The sequence below is a fragment of the Pantherophis guttatus genome, chromosome 1, assembly GCF_059756535.1.
Source record: "Pantherophis guttatus breed Tessera chromosome 1, ASM5975653v1, whole genome shotgun sequence".
Lineage (NCBI taxonomy): Eukaryota > Metazoa > Chordata > Lepidosauria > Squamata > Colubridae > Pantherophis > Pantherophis guttatus.
This window is the reverse complement of record NC_142063.1, coordinates 349,489,011-349,509,259: the sequence shown is the minus strand read 5'-3', so window position 1 is coordinate 349,509,259 and position 20,249 is coordinate 349,489,011. Positions and strand designations below refer to the sequence as shown.

General features: G+C 52.6%; 1 protein-coding gene across 3 annotated transcripts in view; it reads right to left on the bottom strand.

Annotated features, from left to right (window-relative positions):
* MYO1C (myosin IC) overlaps window positions 1-20,249 on the bottom strand; it is a 44,318-nt gene that overhangs the window by 11,893 nt on the left and 12,176 nt on the right. For 2 of the 3 annotated variants that reach the window (XR_015733439.1, XM_034424463.3), the window contains exons 2-27: window positions 18,516-18,668; window positions 17,647-17,762; window positions 16,949-17,147; window positions 16,451-16,531; window positions 16,037-16,216; window positions 15,694-15,792; window positions 15,468-15,581; window positions 14,965-15,036; window positions 14,703-14,822; window positions 8,853-8,938; window positions 8,372-8,477; window positions 8,088-8,168; window positions 7,630-7,721; window positions 5,974-6,068; window positions 5,821-5,867; window positions 5,662-5,742; window positions 5,469-5,574; window positions 5,045-5,162; window positions 4,676-4,789; window positions 4,514-4,590; window positions 4,355-4,423; window positions 4,054-4,138; window positions 3,437-3,596; window positions 2,982-3,065; window positions 712-805; window positions 555-610 (exon numbers count right to left, since the gene is read on the bottom strand). Coding sequence is in view for 1 of the 3 variants with exons in the window: in XM_034424463.3 (XP_034280354.1) it covers window positions 555-610; window positions 712-805; window positions 2,982-3,065; window positions 3,437-3,596; window positions 4,054-4,138; window positions 4,355-4,423; window positions 4,514-4,590; window positions 4,676-4,789; window positions 5,045-5,162; window positions 5,469-5,574; window positions 5,662-5,742; window positions 5,821-5,867; window positions 5,974-6,068; window positions 7,630-7,721; window positions 8,088-8,168; window positions 8,372-8,477; window positions 8,853-8,938; window positions 14,703-14,822; window positions 14,965-15,036; window positions 15,468-15,581; window positions 15,694-15,792; window positions 16,037-16,216; window positions 16,451-16,531; window positions 16,949-17,147; window positions 17,647-17,762; window positions 18,516-18,641 (2,658 nt within the window). In the remaining 2 variants the exon portion in view is untranslated. Of the gene's footprint in view, window positions 1-554; window positions 611-711; window positions 2,852-2,981; window positions 3,066-3,436; window positions 3,597-4,053; window positions 4,139-4,354; window positions 4,424-4,513; window positions 4,591-4,675; window positions 4,790-5,044; window positions 5,163-5,468; window positions 5,575-5,661; window positions 5,743-5,820; window positions 5,868-5,973; window positions 6,069-7,629; window positions 7,722-8,087; window positions 8,169-8,371; window positions 8,478-8,852; window positions 8,939-14,702; window positions 14,823-14,964; window positions 15,037-15,467; window positions 15,582-15,693; window positions 15,793-16,036; window positions 16,217-16,450; window positions 16,532-16,948; window positions 17,148-17,646; window positions 17,763-18,515; window positions 18,669-20,249 lie in introns of all 3 variants that reach the window. The other variant, XR_015733440.1, reaches the window with a different exon arrangement.

Here is a 20,249-nt window from a genome sequence, read left to right as displayed (position 1 = left end):
TCATCTCCACTACATTTCGCTGTTTAATATCATTTCATTCTTTCTCTACCTACAAATACAGAGCCAGTTTGGTCTAGTGGTCAAAACACCAAGCTAGAAACCAGGAGAAGGTGAGTTCTAGTCCTGCTTTAGGCATTGAAGCTGGCTAGATGACTTTGGGCCGCCCACTCTCAAGTTAACCCACCTCACAAGGCTGTTGTGAGGAAAATAGGAAGAAAGAGGCTTAGGTATGTTTGACATCTTCAGTTATTTATGTAAAATAACTGACAAAAGAGTTAGTATTATTCCCAACTCAACCACATGTGTATACATTTTCCTGATATCAAAATAACGCAAAGTGGATTATATTTTACAGAATAGTATGCCTTGCAAATCTTTAAGGTGGTACAAACTTAATAGGATTATTTTTTCTGGACCCTGGGTCTCTCTTGCTTGTCCAAAAAAGTCACCCTAGATACACACTGAACCCAAGCAGAAACTCTGCTGGCAAAGGCTTCTCAGCATCCTTGTCCCCTTCCCCACTGATAAGAGGGAAGGAATGAGTGGACACTCACCTTAAGCGCCTCATTTCCCAGCACCTGAAGGATTTTGGCATTTATCTCTTCATTACCTGTCATCCCCCACCCAAAGAAAAAAGGGAAAGAAAGAAAAAAGAAGTTAGGAGTGATTTACTAAGAAAAGTGACATTTGGCCAGATTAAACAGTACTTACCAAGACGAGTATTGAGGAAAAGCCTAGGAACACTTTGGGGGTAATTGTCCTTTTTTCCCTTAAATATCTCACTGGCCACCACCTTCTGCTCGAGCTGCAGAGGGATTAGATAAAGGCAAAAGAACCAGGGTTGGGAAAAGCTTGGGTAATTCTGAAAATGAGATTATAAAAGCCCAATCCAGCACAATACCACTGAAAAAGAAAAACAAGAGCTCACTGAAGAAACCAGCATGGCTAAACAAAGAATTATTTGATAAACGGAAAAACAAAAAGGATAAGTATAAAAAATGGAAAGGAAGCACATAACTAAGGCAGAATACCAGCATGTAGTCTGAATCTGGAAAGATGAAGTCAGGAAATCTAAGGCTCAGAATGAACTTGCAACAAATGTAAAAAATTTTTTTAAAAAGTTTCTTTTAACATGTAAAAAACAAGAAAAATTTTAAGGAAACAATCAGTCCCCCAATGGGAGAAGATGGCAAGGAGGTGACCAGTAGCAGGGGAAATCAGAGCTGCTTAATTCGTTCTTTGCATCTGTCTTCACACAAAAGGCAAAAATAGTCCAACTTTCCAAAAGCAATACCTTGATAATCAGACTAGGAATACAAGTCAGAATAGGCAAGAAAATGGTAAGAAAACTAGATCTACAAGGAGAGAAGCAGATAGTAGGATAGCCCAAAGTTCTGTCTTAGGCCCAGTACTCCAACATCTTCTTAAACGATTTAGATGAGGGGATTTAGTCAATACTTTAGAACAGGGGTCCCCAACCCCCAGTCCATGCACCGGCACCAGGCCATGGCATGCCAGAAACCAGGCTGCGGAAACAAGCAAAGCCCTATCCATGTGATGCAGGCAGCACAGGAAACCATGCCCCCTCTGGTCCAAGGAAAACCTTCTCACCACCGAACCAGTCCCTGGTGCCCAAAAGGTTTGGGACACTACTTTAGAAGATAGGCTCAAGATCCACAAGGATCTAGGCCAGGGGTGTCAAATCCAAGGCCCACGGGCATCATCTGGCATGTGATATGGTCGGATCTAGCCCACAGGGCTGTCCTGGAAAATGTAAGGGGCTGGCTTGTATTGCTTCAGCCCGGCCTACCCAATGTGAAGAGGAAACATGCCAGTTTGGGGAGCGGTGTCCAGATGGCCATGCCCACCCAGTCGGCCACGCCCAGTCAGCCATGCCCAGTGAGTGGAGTCACGCCCGTCCACTTGGCAACACTCACCCGGCCTCCTGAGGTCAACCACAGCCCTAATGCAGCCCTCAATAAAATTGAGTTTGACACCTCTGATCTAGGCAGACTTAAACATTGGGTCCTATCCAACAAAATGCAATTCAGTGATGAGAAAAGTAAAGTTTTACACTTAGACAAGGAAAACCAAATGCATAGGCATAGTATATAAACTGGTACCTGACTCAACAGTGGCAATTGCGAGAACGATTTAGATCTCCTAATGGACAACCATGTAAGTGTGAGCCAGCAGTATGCTACAGCTGCAAAAAAGCCAATGCAGGCCTAGGTTGCATCAATAGAGGGATATTATCAAGATCACATGAAGTATTAGTACCGCTATATCCTGCTTTAGTAAGACCAAACTTGGAATACCGCATTCAATTTTGGTCACTATGACATAGAAAAGATATTGAGAAACTCTAGAAAGAGTGCAGAGAAGAGCAATAAAGATAATTAAGGGGCTGGAGGTTAAACATATGAAGAACAGTGGCAGGATGTCTAGTCTAAAGAACAGAAGGACTAGGGATGACATGATAGCATCTTCCAGTATTTGAGAGGCTGCCACAAAGAAGAGAGAGTCAAAGTATTCTCCAAAGCACCTGAGGGCAAGACAAGATAGAAGCTTATCAAGGAGAGATCCAACCTAGAATTAAGGAGGAATTTCTTGACAGGGAGAAGAATCAATCAGTGGAAGGACTTCCCTCCAGAAGTTGTGGGTGCTCCATCATTGGAGGTTTTTAAGAAGAGACTGGACAGCCATTTATCCAGAATGGTCTTGGGTCTCCTGCTTGGGCAGGGTGTTGACATAGAGGACTTCCAAGGTCCCTTCCAACTCTGTCGTTGTTATCCTCTTCTCAGATTCCTGACTGGCCGCAGCACTGGGTTCCTTCAGGGGATGCCCTTGGCTGCCATCAGAGTTCAAGTAACCATCCATAAAGCTCAGTACACAGCTGAGGACCCTCTACCCACAAAACTGCTGATCAGAATCATCCCCTGCCCAACCTGGTCCTGGAGGAAAGCCTGATGGCCACCTACCTGCACTTTCCATTCAGGGCTGATTCTCTTGCAGTAGCTCCAAACCAGGTTCTGCATGCAGAGTTCCCTCAATAGCTGGGATGCCTGAAGAAGAAGGGGGGCAGTTGAGGCAGGACCATTGAGGGACCATGGCTGGGGGGAGAACAGGGAGGGATTCGCTTTGCCAGAAAAGCTCCACCTGGGTCAGCACACGCACACAAGAGAGGTAGGCTTCGTATAAGCAAGACACCAGGTGGCATGGACTGGCATTTTTTACTCTTGTCAAAGATACCCCAGTGCTGTCGCTGCTACAGTCCATGTGTTAAATGCAGTTTATCATGGTTTGCTTGTCCACTCACAGGAAAAAAGCTCCTTAAGCAACCATCATTCTGACCCAGCAGGACTTCTGGGATAACGCTCCATCAGGCTGCGAGGCCTTCTTTCCCTCCCATCCTTTCACACATCTGAGCACCTACCTCTCGCAGGGAAGGCGGCGGCACCGGCCAGGACTTGTCTAGGACGGTCTTTGGCAGGTTGCGCTTCAGGTTCATCAGAAAAGAGTAACGGATGTAATCCAGGAAGTATTCGTTCTCAGGGGAGCGGGAGCAATTTCGGTAAATGAAACCTTTGATGAACCTGTTAGTGGGAGTCTTGCTCAAGAAGACTGCTGCCCCCCCACACACACACACACACTCCAGGAACCCCGGCTTCCCACTCCAGGGGACCAGCCCAGGGGGTCTCAGGCAGAGGGAACAGCGAATGCAGTACAGGCGGGTCTCTGGAGAGAAGGCAGCAGTCCAGCCAGGCGCATAAATAGCCCCACTGCCTCCTCTTCCTCTTCCCTCCTGCCAGCAACTGTGCCTAGCAATAAGCCCCGATGGGTCAGGAATGGGAAGGAGTCCCTCTCACCACCCCGAGTTCCTCTTGGAGAGAGGTGGGCAGTTCAGAATGTGAAAATAATAAAATTAAAATACAGGCTATAAAACTCACTCAAGACCCCACTCCAGGATTCTGCGACCCCCAACCCTTTCCTCAAGTGGGCAGGGTCTCTGTGACCTGAAAGTCCTGCAGCAAAACCACGACTTTTACATACCGCCGGATTATCTCCACTGCCCACTTCTTCTTGGCAGCCTTCCGGCGTCCCAGAGTACCACGCCACCAGGCCTGGATAGTGACCGCTGCATGAAAGAACAGGAAGAAACCTCAAGGGCCAAGCACCCAGAGCTACCCTGCACCTGCTATTGATTCCCCTCGTGGTCTCAAAGCAGCCCCCCATGGCCTATCCATGGGGGAAAGCCATGAGGCCCAGCCCGGCTGTCTCTTCCAAGGCAAAGCTGGGCATGACATCCAGTTGCACTGTGCCCCAGAAGTTATTTGAAGGGCCGCCTTCCTACCTGAATGCTTCATTTGAAGGTATTTCTTTCGCCGATAGAAGCCTCGCCAAGCAGCTTGGATTTTTGTGGCTTAAATCGGGGGGAAAAGATGGGGGTTAAGCCAAGCAAACAGCGAGGTCAGGTCAGCCTGACTTACTTAAAAATGCCCAACAGACCTACCGAGGCTTTGCTTGCGAACTTCCAGGGCTTCTTCTGTCGCAAACAGAGTCTTAGGAAAACGAATGAATATTTTTGTCCTGGAAATAAAGACATCTATGAAAGAGAGAAGAGCCCCCTTTTGCTTCCGCAGATGGAGAGCAACTCCCGCTGTCAAACCATTACCTGCCCAGCTTGTACTCTTCCTGCTTGAAGCCCAGGTGTTTCAGGAGGGCTGCCACTCCGTCTTGAGGCCTCCCATTCCAGGTGGGCCACGTTTCAGGACACAGAGATTTGTACCTGGTCAGAGAGGAAAGGAGAGGGAAAGAACACCTTCAAAAGGCCTGCTGCTAAGATGGCCACTAGGCAGCCTCAGAAGAGGCTTGGGTTGGCACCTTGGGCGCAAGAGTGGGAGAGATGCCAAGGCAGAGACTGGGCATCCAATGAAGATCTCTTTATTCCTCACTAGACAGTACACACCCACTTGTGCCTTCTGAAAACTCCATATCTAAATGCCCTGGAAGCACAGCCCGGACACCTGTCTTAGTGCTGTACCTTTGCAGAAAAACCTCGTATTTCCGCCGATATGCAAAACCAGCCCTGCGCACTCTCAGGTTCTCCATCAAGCCCAAGTATTTCACTTGGTGCCGAATCAAAACTTCATCAAAATTGCCTGGGAAAATATGGAATCATCCTTGGAGTCCAGAGCCAGTTCCAGACAGACAGCCATCCTTCTCCCTCACCAGCTCAGAATGGGGGGCTGGGCAGCCGAGCCCCAACTTCAGCCATGTTTCAGGCCCCGATGGGCCAAGAGCCCTTGAGGAAGCGGCCACCGTCTTTCATGACAAAGAGGAGAACCAGGCAGGGATGCCAGCGGTAGCCCTTCCCCCCACAGGAGTGGCCGTCCTCAGCCTGGGCTCCAACCCAGAGCATTGGGTGGGGGGAGGGAGGGTTGGGGACCCCTGTTGACCCCACCCACCAGCCTGCTTGGCATGATTCGGCTTGATGCAGCGGACGTAGGAGGGCTCCTTGGACATGAGGATCTCCATCAGCTTCAAGAGGCTGTTCTTAAACTGGGTCACGGCCTGAGAAGCAAGATGTCCAGAGAAGTTGATTGAGTGCCCACATAGGGGGAAAGCAGGGGGACGTAGAGCCCCTCTGCCAGGTCTTACCGTCTCGGGTCTCTTCTTGTCGGTCAGCTCCATCCTGTCAAAGCACTGGGTGATGATGGGGTTCTCCGAGTCACACATCGCCTGTAAAGGCAACAAACAAGACCATGGGAGATTGCATCTTTCTGGAGGGTTTTCCCCCGAGTGCGTCCCCAGGCTCACCTCCTTGAGGTTCCGGAAGAGCAGGTCATTGTTCTTATCCAAGAAACCTGGGGAAGAAGGTCAGAAACCCACAAGGTGAGCAGCAGGAAGATCCCCTGGGCAGGGGCCAGGCGAGGATGGGACCCAGCCCTGCGGTACTGCAGGAAGGCTGACCTGCCACGCTGTAGGTGACTTCCCCGGCGTAGTGCAGCAGGCGGAACTCTTCCCGCCCCAACGACTTCCGGGTCTTGGCATCAGCCAGCTTGTGGCTATGGAGAAAGCACGGCAGAGGGTCAGTATCGTACCTGCAGCTTGGCCAGACCGGTTCAGCCAAGGTCTTAGGGAGGGTGAAGAAAACCCCATGGCAAAAGGGAAGTGGGGGGTCAACAATAGGGTAACAGAATAACAAAATTGGAAGAGACCTTGGAGGTCTTCTAGTCCAACCCCCTGCTCAGATAGGAAACCCTATACCCAGAATACTTCAAAATACTTTAAAATATGGAATAGCTGGTACCAGTGGATAAGTCAGAGGAGGGGGAATGGTTAGAGATGAAATTCAGGAGAAATCAATGTAAATAAACAACTGCACTGTCAGAGAGATATAGAAGGAAATAAGTCACTGTGCGTATGTATATATGTATATATAATACTAGAAAGTAGTCAATAGATGAAGTTGAGCACTATATAATTACTGTATATGTATGTGTAATTTTTGATTGTGTTTTTGATTAAGAGAAACTTGTTAGTTTTTCTTATATTTGTTTTAAATGTCTTTTTTTTAAAAAAATACGAATAAAGTTTGTTTTTAAAACTAAAAAAAAAAAAAAAAGGAAACCCTATACCCATGATGGCGAACCTATGGCACGTGTGCCCAAGGTGGCATGCAGAGCCATCTTTCTGGGCACACGTGTTGTCTCCCAACACACCTGCAGCTGTGCATGTGCACGCTCCCCAGCTGCCTGTTCGGGCCTCCGGTGCACATGAACGCAATTCAGGGGACCCAGCTGGTCTTCGGAGCTCTCGTGCGCATGTGCGAGCACTTGCGCGCAGCACGCGCATGTGTAGATACCATTTGCACACATTGTTCACATGAAAGCTGTGCGCATGAGCAAATGGCATGGTTGCACATGCAGCACACAGGGGGGCGTGTGCAAAACTCATGCGTATGCGCAGATGGAACTGCACGTTAGTGCGGATAGCATGCGCGCACGCAAAGCGCGTACCTGTTCGACACTCGGTGAGTAAAAGATTCGCCACCACTGCCCTATACCATTTCAGACAAATGGTTGTCCAATTTTGTCTTAAAAACTTCCAGTGTTGGAGAATTCACAATTTCTGGAGGTAAGTTGTTCCACTGGTTAATTGTTCTAATTGTCAGGGTCATCTTAATGCCAAAGGCTTTGGGTTCTCCTACTTCTTGGGTAGTGCCTTCTGTAGGGCACCCCACTGCAAACCCCTCCTCCCTTCTGGGTTACCCATGGTAACAAGAAGAAAGACCTAAGGAGAGGACCCCAGCTTGGCCAGCTGGCCTGGGAGGGTCAGACGGGGTGGGGGTGGTGGAGCCTATAAAACTCTTCCTGAATGGACTGTGCTCTTCCACAGAGTGGGTCGCACAGTTTTGTACTTTTCAAGCTCCTATGCCTATTTTATTTTTAAATTTTTGTGTGTGTTGTTCATGTTTGAATTTGTAAACTGTCCGTATTGAATGTGAGATGGGCAGCTATATTAATTAAATCAATCAAAGCCCAACTGCGAAAGAGCCATCCTTGGTCTGAAAACTGTGCCATCCCCTCCTCTTCCTGGGTGGAAGGGGATCTCTTCTGAACTCACGTGAGGAAATGGGGGTGGCTCTTGATGGTCTCCTCAAGCTTCTCCAGAAAGGTCATATCTGTGGCGTCCCCAGGCCGCAGGCACTCCTCGTCCTGCAGACAAAGCCAAGTGAGGAGGAGGAAGAGGAGGAGGGAGGTCGGGGTGCCTCCCCTCGGCTGCTTTACGCATGAGCAGCCTGTGTTGGCAGAAGGCCAGAAGGGGGACAGCTCCCCACAAGTGTGCCCCACAGCTCCAGCAGGCCATCAGCACAGGCTCAGAAGCGGGCCTGCTGCTTAATGGGCCAACTCCCCATTCATGGGGCAAGTGAAAAGGCCCAAGGAGCAGAAGGCATACAGATTAACAGAGTTGGAAGGGACCTTGTAGCCACGGGAAGGCCACGCTGTCCCCTCTGGGCTGGGTGGGGCTCCCCGGCTGCCCCGGGGTTGTTTGGAGGTTCTGCTTCTCTGAGGAGGACTTACCAAAATGGAAATTATGCCTTTAAACTTTTCTTCCACCAAGTCACAGATGATCTTGTTGTTGAAATACTGAACTGGCTCCCACTGCCATTTCACAAAGAGAGATCCAATTCCCCTAGGTTATGGGGGGCAGCCACCTCCGCAGCCCCAGTCCACCTGAGCTGCCCCATCCGTCCCTTTCCAAGAAAAGCCGCCAACCACCCCTGACCTCCAAAGTGGGGGGAGCGTGGTTCTCCTGCAAGGCTCTCCCACCTGGGGGTCACCACAGGAGGGGAGGGGGCTCTTACCGCGATGCCCTCGGCTTCATACTCCTCTTGCTCAGATTTCAGGGTGAGCTCTATGAAGAGCTGCTGCAGCTTCTCATTACAGTAATTGATGCAGAATTGCTCAAAGCTGCAAGGAAGCAGGGGGCACTTCAAGAGGGCTGATCCAGGGCAGCCAACCTTCAGCCGTAGGGAGGGCCTCCCAGTCACCCACACCCTCTTACACACACAAACACAGGGATGCTGAAGCAGCAGAGAGGCCGGGCAGCCATCAGGCCAGCTCCACAAACCCCTCATGCAGCACAAGATCCTCGGAAAGGCTTCCCCTGAAGTGCAACTGTGCATCTCCACAGCAGGGGGCTGTGGGCTCTGCAAAGCCGCTAGGGAGCCCGGACGGAGAGCAAGAGAAACCCCAGTGTATCAAGCAGAGCTTTGTATGGGCTGCCAATCCAGCTGCCAAAGGGTTCCCAGCTAAAGGGGATACCCAAGGCGCCCAGAAACACACCTGTTGTGTTGGAAAACCTCAAATCCGTAAATATCCAGCAGTCCCAGCACAGTTGAGCTTTTCCTCCAGCCCAGGCTCTCCGTTTCCTAGGAAAGAAAAGAGAGAATAAAGATGGGAACCCCTCAGCTCTCCCCTTCTGGAGATCTGAGGGAGGAAAAGCGGCCCCTCCTCCCTTCTCAAGTCGGATCTGCAAAAGGGGTCCTCCTCCAAGGCAGCAGCAGCCCAGTCAATCACACCAGCAGGCAACACACACACCCCAACCAGGGCCCTGAGCCCAGCACTTCCCCCTCCCCTCCAGTGGGACAGGAGCAGCGCCTTGCTTGACGGACCCTGCACATTGTAACAGCTCATTTCTTCTGCTTTTATGTTGAGACTGCTAAGTGCCAGGCGTGCTGGCGATGCCCGCAGTCGGAACACCACGCCCACCGATGCAAGCCTGGCAACTCTCTGATTCCTCTGAATTTATTTATTTATTTTTTATTTTATCATATTTATATACCGCCCTACTCCCAGAGGACTCAGGGTGGTGAACAGCCAAGATAAAAATACAAATAACATACAAAAGTTAAAAGCTATTAAAAATAGATTAAATAATTTGGGCTCAAAAACAAATTTAAAAACATCCAATTTATGTAAAACATTTAAAACCCAATTTAAAAGGGAGAGTTAGGCCAGACCAGCCTGTTGGAATAAAAACGTTTTTAGGGCGCGGCGGAAAGTGCGTAAGTCTTGGATCCTCCGTATTTCCAGGGGGAGCTTGTTCCAGATGGCAGGTGCCCCCACAGAGAAGGATCTCCCCCTGGGGGCCGCCAGTCGACATTGTTTGGCCAACGGCACCCTGAGTAGCCCCTCTCTATGGGAGCGAACTGGTCGGTGAGAGGCTACTGGTGGCAGAAGGCGGTCTCGTAAAGGGTACTTACGAGGGTACTTACGGTAACCAAAACCTTGAAGCGCACCCAGAAGACCACTGGGAGCCACTGGGAGCCAGTGCAGCTCGCGCAGGAGGGGGGTCACATGGGATCACCACCCGCACGGCCGCATTCTGGACCAGTTGGAGCTTCCGGGTGCTCCTCAAGGGGAGCCCCATGTAGAGAGTCCCTAGAATAGGCCTTCCTAACAAGCAAAGGCAGCCCAGGTGCCTTTTTCAAGGGGAGGCTGCCCAGGCCAGCATAGAGGACCCTGCCCGAGCCCCAGGGAGACCCTCGCCCGTCCCACACTTTCCCCAGAGGTTACTGCAGCTGCCCAGTGGATGCTACTTCTCCCGTTAGCCCAAGATTGTCTATGGAGATTCTCCGTCATCCAGGTCATGGTTGTCCCAAAGGTGCTTTTTCAGGAGGCAACTGGACTTCCTTGTTTTTCTTTGAAGAAGTTTTGCTTCTCATCCAAGAAGCTTCTTCAGGTCTGACTGGATGGTGGGGAATAGAAGGACCATCCAGTCAGAGCTGAAGAAGCTTCTTGGATGAGATGCAAAATGTCTTCAAAGAAAAACCAGAAAGTCCAGTTGCGTCCTGAAAAAGCACCTTTGGGATTAGCCCAAGAACTGCAAGGCAGCCACCAGTCCTGCACTTAATCCAACCGAGTCAGACAGGAACCGGCATTTCTGGAGAGAGTTCTCCCAGCAATTGACAATAGTTTAGACTCACAGTCAGCAAGGTGGAAAGAATGATAAAACCATCAAATGACTGTAATCAAGCAACACAGTTAAAGCAAGACCAAAAAAAAAAAGAAGTCAAACAATATATAAAACCCCGGGAAAAGCTGTGAAAGAAAAGCCCAGGTGGAAAACAATGTTCCTTAAAGCAGCAGGTGCCTAGTAGCCCCTAGCAACCCACCCACGGCTTGGGCTCCTGGGCTACCAGAGATCCGTGGAATGCCGTTTCCCCTCCAAGAAAGCACCCTGAACCTGAACCGGAACCGGAGTGCTCCCGGCCAGGAGAGGGAAAGTCTTTGCTGCATCCCTCCTAGGCCGTCACCTGGAGAGCCAGTCACAGCCAAAGGCAGGGAGGAGAGAAAAGGCTGGGGGGCCCTGCTGAGCTGCGGAAGGCCAGCCAGCAATGGCTCAGCTGCAGCAACACAGCAGAGGCTGGCATTTTGCATTAGTTTTGCATGCCAGATTTTGCCCCAAAATGACTGGGAGCACATACAGCCTCAGCAGGGAATAAAGGGAAACGGCATTGGTTGCGTTGGTTGATGATCTCTGGAGGGCTCGGGACGAGGCTGGCTCCAGGGTGTTATCAATGCTTCGTTGAGTGAGGGTTACTTCCCCGCTGCCTTGAAAGAGGCGGTGGTGAGGCCTCTCCTCAAGAAGCCGTCCCTGGATCCGGCAATATTGGCCAACTATCGTCCTGTCTCCAACCTTCGCTTTATGGCGAAGGTTGTTGAGAGTGTGGTTGCGCAACAGTTTCCGCAATTCCTGGAGGAAACATCTTATCTAGATCTGTCCCAGTCGGGTTTCAGGTCTGGGCACAGCACGGAAATGGCATTGATCGCGTTGGTTGATGATCTCTGGAGGGCTCGGGACAGGGGTTGCTCCTCTGTTCTGTTCCTGTTAGACCTCTCAGCGGCTTTTGATACCATCGACCATGGTATCATGCTGCACCGGCTGGAAGAGTTGGGGATGGGAGGCACCGTATTGCGGTGGTTCTCCTCCTTTCTCTCCAACTGGTCGCAGTTTGTGTTGGCAGGGGGGAAGAGGTCGACCTTGAGGCCTCTCGTCTGTGGAGTGCCGCAGGGATCGGTCCTCTCGCCCCTTCTGTTCAACATTTATGTGAAGCCGCTGGGCGAGATCATCCGTGGCTTCGGGGTGAGATACCACCAGTACGCTGATGACACCCAGCTGTACATCTCCACCCCAGGCCACCCCAACGATGCCCTTGAAGTGATGTCTCAGTGCCTGGAGGTTGTGCGGGTCTGGATGGGGAGGAACAGGCTCAAGCTCAACCCTTCCAAGACTGAGTGGCTGTGGCTCCCGGCATCCCGATATAGTCAGTTGACTCCATCACTGACTATTGGGGGCAAGTCTTTGGCCCCCACAGAAAGGGCTCGCAATCTGGGAGTCCTCCTGGATATGCAGCTGTCCTTGGAGGAACATCTGACAGCTGTAACCAGGGGGACCTTTTATCAGGTTCGCCTGATTCACCAGTTGCGGCCCTTTCTTGATCGGGATTCCCTGTGCACAGTCACTCACGCCCTCGTCACCTCTCGCCTTGACTACTGCAACGCTCTCTACATGGGGCTCCCCTTGAAGGGCACCCAGAGGCTCCAGCTGGTCCAGAACGCAGCAGCACGGGTAGTGACGGGAGCAGCATGGTGCTCCCATGTAACACCACTCCTGCGCGAGCTGCACTGGCTCCCGGGTACGCTTCAAGGTGTTGGTTATCACCTTTAAAGCGCTCCATGGCATAGGGCCTAGCTATCTTCGAGACCGCCTGCTGCTACCGATGACCTCCCACCGACCTGTGCGCTCCCACAGAGAGGGCCTCCTCAGGGTGCCATCAGCCAAACAATGTAGGCTGGTGACCCCCAGGGGGAGAGCCTTCTCTGTGGGGGCACCTACCCTCTGGAATCAGTTGCCCCCAGAGATAAGGAGAATCCAAGACCTCAGTGCCTTCCGCCGTGCCCTTAAAACCCACTTTTTCCAGCAAGCCGGGCTGGCTTAAGAAGAAATTTTTAAATTTTTTAAATATTTTAATTGGTTTGTGATTTTTAAATTTTTGGGCCAAATTTATATATATTTTAATTGTTCTTAATATTTGTAGTTCATGTTCTTAATTCTGGCTGTGCACCGCCCTGAGTCCTTAGGGAGAAGGGCGGTATATAAATTGAGCAATAAATAAATAAATAAATGGTGGAATCCATTTCAAAATACCAATCGTGTCTTGCCTGATGCAGCCCAGGGAACAGAGAACAGAATGGCAGCCCACTAAGAGTTTGCAGCGCTCTGATGAAAAGAAGGAAAACACAGGCTGGTCCCCCCAGAGGAAAAAAAGCAGCACCAGGGGGAAGCAGCCTCCAGAGAGAGACACAACAGCAGCCAGCGGCTTTGTTCGAGAACCAGCATTTCCGGAACTGGTAAGCCTCTGGCACGCCAAGGGCTCCTCCAGGGAGCCCTAAAGGCTCGAACAATGGGAGAAGCTGCATTTCCTCTGTGCTTTATTTCATTTCCATCTGTGTGTGTATGCCCTTGAGTCAATGTTCCCTCCTCAAGACTGCTCGGACAAATCTGGGCAGTTACTTGGCAAAGTTCTTCAGAAGTAGTTTGCCATTGCCTCCTGTCTAGGACTGAGACAAAATGACTGGCCCAAGGTCACCCAGCTGGCTTTGGAACTAATTTCGTTGTATACATGATGTGCAATGACAATAAAGGCTTTGAACATTTGAGCCTAAGGCAGGACTAGAACTCACAGTCTCCTGGTTTGTAGCTTACTGTCTTAAATAACATGTTTTTACCCAACCTTTTGGGGGTTGTTTGGTTTGGATGTCTGTGACTTGTTTCTTTATTGTTCTTGCTTCTTAAATAAAAAACTTCCCATTAAAAACTACAAAAGCAGCAAATAAAGACAATAAGAGGAGAAAACTAGCCACAGCAAATGATGCAGCAAAGGAGGCCTATAGATGCCTCCCAGGCAGAGCCAGTCGCCAGGCAGCAAAAGCAACACCGGAGCCTTCCCGACTGGTTTCTCTGCAGCTCTTTCTGGCACACCTGCGGCTGGGCAAATCACACCCGGCAGGCATTTTTGTTTTGTTGCGGGCGGGCGGGCGGGCAGGCAGGCAGGCAGGCAGGCAGGCCTGCTTCCCATGGGAAAGAGGAACCAAGGGACTGGCCACGAAAGAGGGTGTCTCCTTCAGAGTGTGAGCTGCTAAGAAACACCTTTGGGGGCTCACCTGGAAATCACTGAAAAGCACCCCCTGCCCCAAGAAAGGGGAGCTGATAGAAAGCCCAACGCATTTCAGAAAAATTCCCTGCATGCCAGATGAAGATGTTTTTCCAACCCCCATTGGGTTTCTGCACTACAGGGCCCTTTCTGACCAGCCCACGTGGCCCGTACCATGTCTAAGACAGCCCGTGGACTCCTCGCTTGATGGGTCATCCTGCCCAGGACTGGAGACGAGACAGTCCTTCTCGGTGGGGGCTCCCTGGGAGGCTGCATCAAGGTGGCCTTCCACTGGCTGCCTGCCATCAATCTCACCCTTCTGGAAAAAGGGGCTCTTGCCAAATAAGGGTCTCCATCTAAGCTCTTCCTCCTCAGGGAATGTCTGGCTCAGCCCGCCCGTTCACCCTGCGGGCAGCTGCTCTACTAACCAACTGTGGTGGGCGCTCTTCCTCACAGGTGAGTCCTTGACCTTTTGGCTTGGTGGCAGCGACAGCACCAGCTTCTCTTGCACAAGGAAGAGACAACATGCACCCCTGCCAAGCAGCCCTGGGCCTCTTGCCCTACCCAATGGAGACAGTGCAGCTCCTCTCACCCGCGGTCAAGGGCCGCCTCATCAGGGAGAGGAAAATCTGCCGCCCTCTGGAGGCTGGCCCTCTGCCACTGCACGGTTGTAGCCCACTATGTCTGCAGAGGAGGGTATCCTTGCCGTTCCAGGCACCTGTTCTAACCTTTGCATGCTAGCAAACCAACAGCCTTGCAGTCGGTGTGCATCCTGTTTCCTGCCCGAGACATTTGGCTGCTTCACGGGGATGTTAAAACACAACCACAGTTTCACATCTCCTCTCCGAGTTCCGAACCAATGACAGGTGAGCCCTGGCTATGGGGAAGAAGCCCCGAGATAAGTGTGCGGAACCTGCAGGCGCTGCTTGGGCCCGACTGCGAAGGCCAGCAATTGAGGTGCTAGAGACCAACTCACCTTGTAAGCCAAGGACTTGTTAATCTTGCCCACCAGCCAGGAGAAGGTGCGCCCATACACGGCTTTGGCCAGAGCGTCACGAGCGTAGGAGGCCTGTTCCAGGCTGAGAGGGCTGATCAGCTGCAGGGAAGAAGAGAGGCCACCACTCTCCAACTGAACTCTCGCTACAAGGACCAAGCTCCTCAGGACCTAGAGACAGTCGCCAGGGGATCGCCAGGCTACCCCCTACCCCCCATCGTTCTGCTGGCAACTCTTCTCTCACCTGTTCTCCCTTTGCAATGATCTTCTTGTGAGTCAGAGCTTCCTGCAGCACCAAGTTCTCCAGGCCCAGGAGCTTCAAACCAAGGAAAAGAGAACGTGTGAGAGCACCAGCCGGTCCCTCCTGCGTCCGGGTCGCAGGGCTGAGTCTTGGGCAGAGAAGATCAGTCAGTAACAAGAAGGGGAGCTGCTGTGGCTGGGCTGCTCCCGGGGCGACCTGGCCACCCATCCCTTCTTTCTCCTGCACCTGCCTCGCCCCACTTCAGGCCCCCCTTCCTCGCAAGAGAGCACAGCCGGCCCTCTGCAAAGGATGGGCAAACGAAGGGCAGTGCCAGCTGATCACAGACGACCTGCACTCGCTTCCTAAGCCAACCTCAGCTGAACCAGGGATGGCCTTAGTAAACATTTCTGTGAAATTTCAAAAGAGATGTGAAAGCGCTTCTGAAGGCGGTTGGTACATTTCACTTCCAATGTATCATGAGGCCTGGAACAGATCCCATCACTCACCCTGGCCAAGTATTTGATCTGGTTTTCCGTGGTCACTTGTGCACTGCCGTGTTCGTCGGTTGTAAATTGCACATTCCCCAAGTGCAACACGCTTGCAATGATACTCAGCAGATCCTGGAAAAGGAAGGAAAAGTCTTGTAAATCCAGCCCTGTGGCAGGGGTATCCCTAGGAAAGGCTTCTCCCACCAGAGGGAGGGGAGAAAGGAGGCAAGGCCAGGCCTCTCACCTCGACTTCACTGTCACTGAAGTTGATGACGGACAGTGCCCTGCGCACCACCTTCCAGTCGCTTTTGTCGTTGATGGAGGCGACTTTGGCGCACTGGCCCTGTGTGCAAAGGGGGGCAGAACGGGCTCCTGAAGAACAGATTCCTGCTTCCCTCCCCCCCTCCCCTGATACACGGGTGGTCGCAGGTCGGACAAGCAAGCCGAGACCAGGAGACACGCTAAGCACATTCCCACAGGAGACTCCATGTTCGCCACCAGCAAGGTTTGAGGCAGCGAAGAGCCGGAGGCAGCAGCCCTGCAGGGGAGGCAGGGCCCCACCACCAACCACCCGGAGCTCCCTTTACCTTCACCAGAAACTGGTATTGGTGGGGGCTCTTTTCCAGCCCCAGCCTCCGCAGCAGGTCTTCCTCTCCCCCCTCCAACAGCTGGTAGAAGATGTGGAAGTTCCTCTCACCGTGATTCTGGTGCACCACCCGTGACTTCTCCAAGAGGTAGTTCAGGATGTGGCCCCCGATGGGAGCCCCCTAGGCAACCCAAGAGAAGGCATGGGTGCTGCTGGCGAGAGGCCCCAAGGACAGGGCTGCAGGTGTCCCACAGTCAGCCAAATCGGCAGCAGCAGAAGGGGCGGACAGGGAACCCTTCAGGGATGGGAACCAGAGTCGGTGGGCACATCCCCCCACCCCGGAGCCAAGACCGGATTTCCCTCCCTCCCTGCTTCCTAACCCTAACCCTAACCCTAACCCCATTCACTTGCGTACCTTATAATCAAATTGGACATCCATGTATTTCCCAAACCGGCTGGAGTTGTCATTCCGCAGAGTCTTGGCATTTCCAAAAGCCTGGTCACACAGAAAACAGAAAAATCCAGATGGGGATCTTGCAGCCCCCCTGCCCCCCTCAAAACCAGGCCCTCCTCCCGGCCAGAAGCCCCTGCACTACATGCTGCCTGACTCCCTGGAAGAGGAGAGGGGCTGCAGGGGGGAGGGGGGAGGAATGCAAAGCCATTATTCACACTGGAGTCCCCCAGCCTCAAGGCCAGGAGGAGAAGGGCCACGGTTCCCTCCAAACAAGCAGGGAGTACTCTCCAAAGGAGACCTCTCCTCCATACAAGGAAGCGCTTTCTTGAGCTGTCAGGGGCTGTGAGCTCCTGCCCTGGGCAAGCCACCGAGGAGGCCAAGACATTGGCTGGCCACGACACCCTTGGGACCCCAAAGCAAGACCAGCACCCCCATTCCTCAGTGAGCCGCGAGGGGTACCTCAAGGACCGGGTTGGACTGTAGCAGCCTGTCCTTCACCGTCTCCACCTGCTCGCTCGCAGGGCAGGTGACCGCATAGTACTGCAAGATCTTCTTGGTAGCCTCTGTCTTGCCCGCCCCACTCTCCCCCGAGATGAGGATGCACTGGTCCTTCCTCTCTGTCCGCAGCGAGCGGTAGGCATTGTCAGCAATGGCGTAGCTGAGGAGGGAGGGAGGGAGGGCAAGAGGCTGCCTGCTCTGCTTTCCCCCAGGAGCACAGAGGCTCCGGCTGCAGTTTCAGAGCTCCTTGTTCAAATGCCACCCCACCCCCGGACTTAGCATTCTCACCAAAGGGCAGGAGCAACACCTCCAATTCCCTCCTGCCACAAAGGGCCAGCGGGGAGCAGCAGCCCAGAACTGGCAGGATAGCCTGGCAGGGTTTGGTTCCCACCAAGCCCAGTGGAGTCAATGCTGAAGCAGCAGGAAGGAGAGCCCTACCGGGATTTCCCCCCCCCGCTCCCCCTCCCCCCATCTTTTTGACCTGCAGCCTTCTGCCAGGTGCTTCCCACCCTTTCTGCATGGGGGACCTTCTCCCCATCGTTCCTGCTGAGTTGCTAGGTCAAGGGGTGCCAATGCACTTCCGCACCATTAGCTGCCTTGGCAGTGCAGTGGAGGGGGAAAGGGGGTGGGGAGAGCATTACGCATGTTCAGGTACCCACAGGTGAGGAGAAACTTCGTAGAAGCTGACGCCACGGTAACGGTTCATGTGCTGCTTACTGTAGATCTCCAGGTCCTTGTACGGGTTCACCGAGACCAGAACTGAACCAATATATGTCTGAAGAGGAAGCCAGCCCAGGGGGGCATCAGGAGGGGCCAGCGGGTGCCCTGGCTCAATGGGGCTCCTTTCAAGAGGGCCCACAGTCCCCCAATTTAGCCTGAGGACCAAAATCCTGTCTCCTTTCCTTAAGTGATCTGGGCGCCACAAGGATATTTTGGTTCCCCTGCAGCAGCAGCATCTTCCATTGTAATCCAGCACCTGCAGTGGACTGCCTTCCCCAAGAAGACCCCCCAACCCCAAGAAGATTCCCCCTGGGCCACTGACCCTCAGCGTTGATCAGCCTCAGCAGCCACGGGCCACCCAGAGCAAGGGGGCTCCCTGGAGCCGGGCATCTCTTAATCCCCAATGCGAGGAGACCAAGGGAGAGTTTTGATTTGGGGGCTGCCAAGGAAGGAGCCCCCCGCCCACTAGGCCAGGCAAGACGCTCTGTAGAACCTTCTCCCTTCGGAGATTAAAATGGCCCCAGCCCAGTTATCCTTCTGTAAGGCCCTCAAGAGCCGGCTCTGTTCCGATAAGCCTGAGGCCCCCAATGTCTTTCCTGGCTGTATGGCTCACTGCTCAAGTAATTTGCTCCTATGTATATTTAATCTGGATGTTTTTACTGTTTTAAAATGTTCGTAATATTTTTAATTGCAATGTATTTTTTGAATTGTAAGCTGCCCAGAGTCATTGACTGAGATGGGCAGCTATAGAATTGAATAAATGAATCAATAAAAAATGAATAAGGTGGCTACCAGACACCGCACTCACGTAGATGAGGTTTTCCTTGAACCGCCTGCGCAGGTTCTCGATGAAAGCAGCTTCGCTGGTGAAGTTTTCCAGCAGGACAAAGTCCTGCACTCCCACCCTATCCCGGGCCGTCAGGGCGTTCTCCATCTCTGCCAAGCGGGCACCGTCACCTGCCTGCCAGGGGCACAGAACAGCCTGGCTGAGACATGGGAACCTAGCACAGCACTTGGACGGACGGAGGGGATGGCCAGGCAGAGCTCCCCTTTGACAGGCTGCCAGGCTCCCAAACGGGTCTGCTTCCCGTCCACACCCGGGTCTCCCTGTTTGCCCCCCACTGGGCCAGCTGGTCACTTTTCCCTCCTGGCTCCCCATAGGTCTCTGAGCACCCATTCCACACACAGCAGCCCATTTCACCAGGAGTGACTGAGTTGCATACAAGTCAAGTAAATCATTATAAAAATATGGATAGTTATTAAATATTAAAATTATAGACAATATAACAACCCCTTATCACCCACATGAGAGGAGACATCTTAAAATATGGCGGGTTCCCTGGGACCCCCCAACCCTGCTGACAGAACCCAGTCTTGAGGGGCTTCCTGAGCCATGGTGGTGCAGTGGTTAGAATGCAGTACTGCAGGCTACTTCTGCTGATTGTCAGCAGTTTGGCAGTTCAATTCTGACCAGCTCAAGGTTGACTCAACCTTCCATCCTAACCCTAACTCCCAGGACCCAGATTGTTGGGGGCAACATGCTGACTCCATAAACCACTTAGAGAGGGCTGTAAAGCACTGTGTAACGGTACATACTGTAAGTCTAAGTGCCATTGCTATTAACAGGGGCAGAGCAACCCAACTACAGGGAGAGGCTTCTATGGGGTGGGTGCCAGGGCAGAGAAGGCCTGCCTCCTGGCACAAATCAGCTGTCAGCCCCTGGCAGACAGGACCTGCAGCATGCCCTCCCTGCCAGATCAAATATTGTACATGCGGTCCCTGACATCGTTCTCTTTCCTGGATCCCGGAGTAGGAAAGGCCAGGGACGTATCCAGCCCCCCCCCCCCAACTGCCAAATGCCCCCATCCCTGTCCAGCTTCTGTGTGAATTGGTGGGTTAGGGTTACCTAACCCTAACCCAGTCAATGAGGAGGCTGCACCTGGCACCTTCATTTCTTCAGAAAGCTCCCGGCGGGAGGAAAGGTGAAGCAAGGGGGCACTCCTTAAAGGGAAGCCACAACTTGTAATGCGAGAGTGAGGGGGGTGTCCCAAGCTATAAGGAATCAGGCCCCCACCTGGCTCACTCTCCCCAGAGAACCGGCACTAATGCCAGAGGGGGCCCTTCCCAAGACAGGCAGAGCAAGGCCCGAGACACCACGGCAGGTCCAACTGCATCCCCTCCTCCCCAGCTGACCGACTCCAAACACCCGCCCTCCTGCCCCCTCCCCCCCCCAGCTCACCTCATGGTGGAACAAGTGGTACCCAGAAGGAATCAGAGAGCGCTTTTGCTGGATCTGCGACCACAAGCCCCCCACATCCATGGCCAAGGGCCGTGCCAGAAGCTGCCCAGAGAGCGCCTGTCTCTCCTCCTCCCCTGTTGCAGCAGCAATGAAGGCACCTCGGGAAAGCAGCCGGCACAGAGCACCAACCCTGGAGGGAAACCTCCTGTGTGTGGAGCAGCGCATCACCTGCCCTCACCGAATCCCAGAAGCTGCTTCAGGGGAAGGAGGTGCACCTGCGGTCCTCACAGAGGCCACCACCTG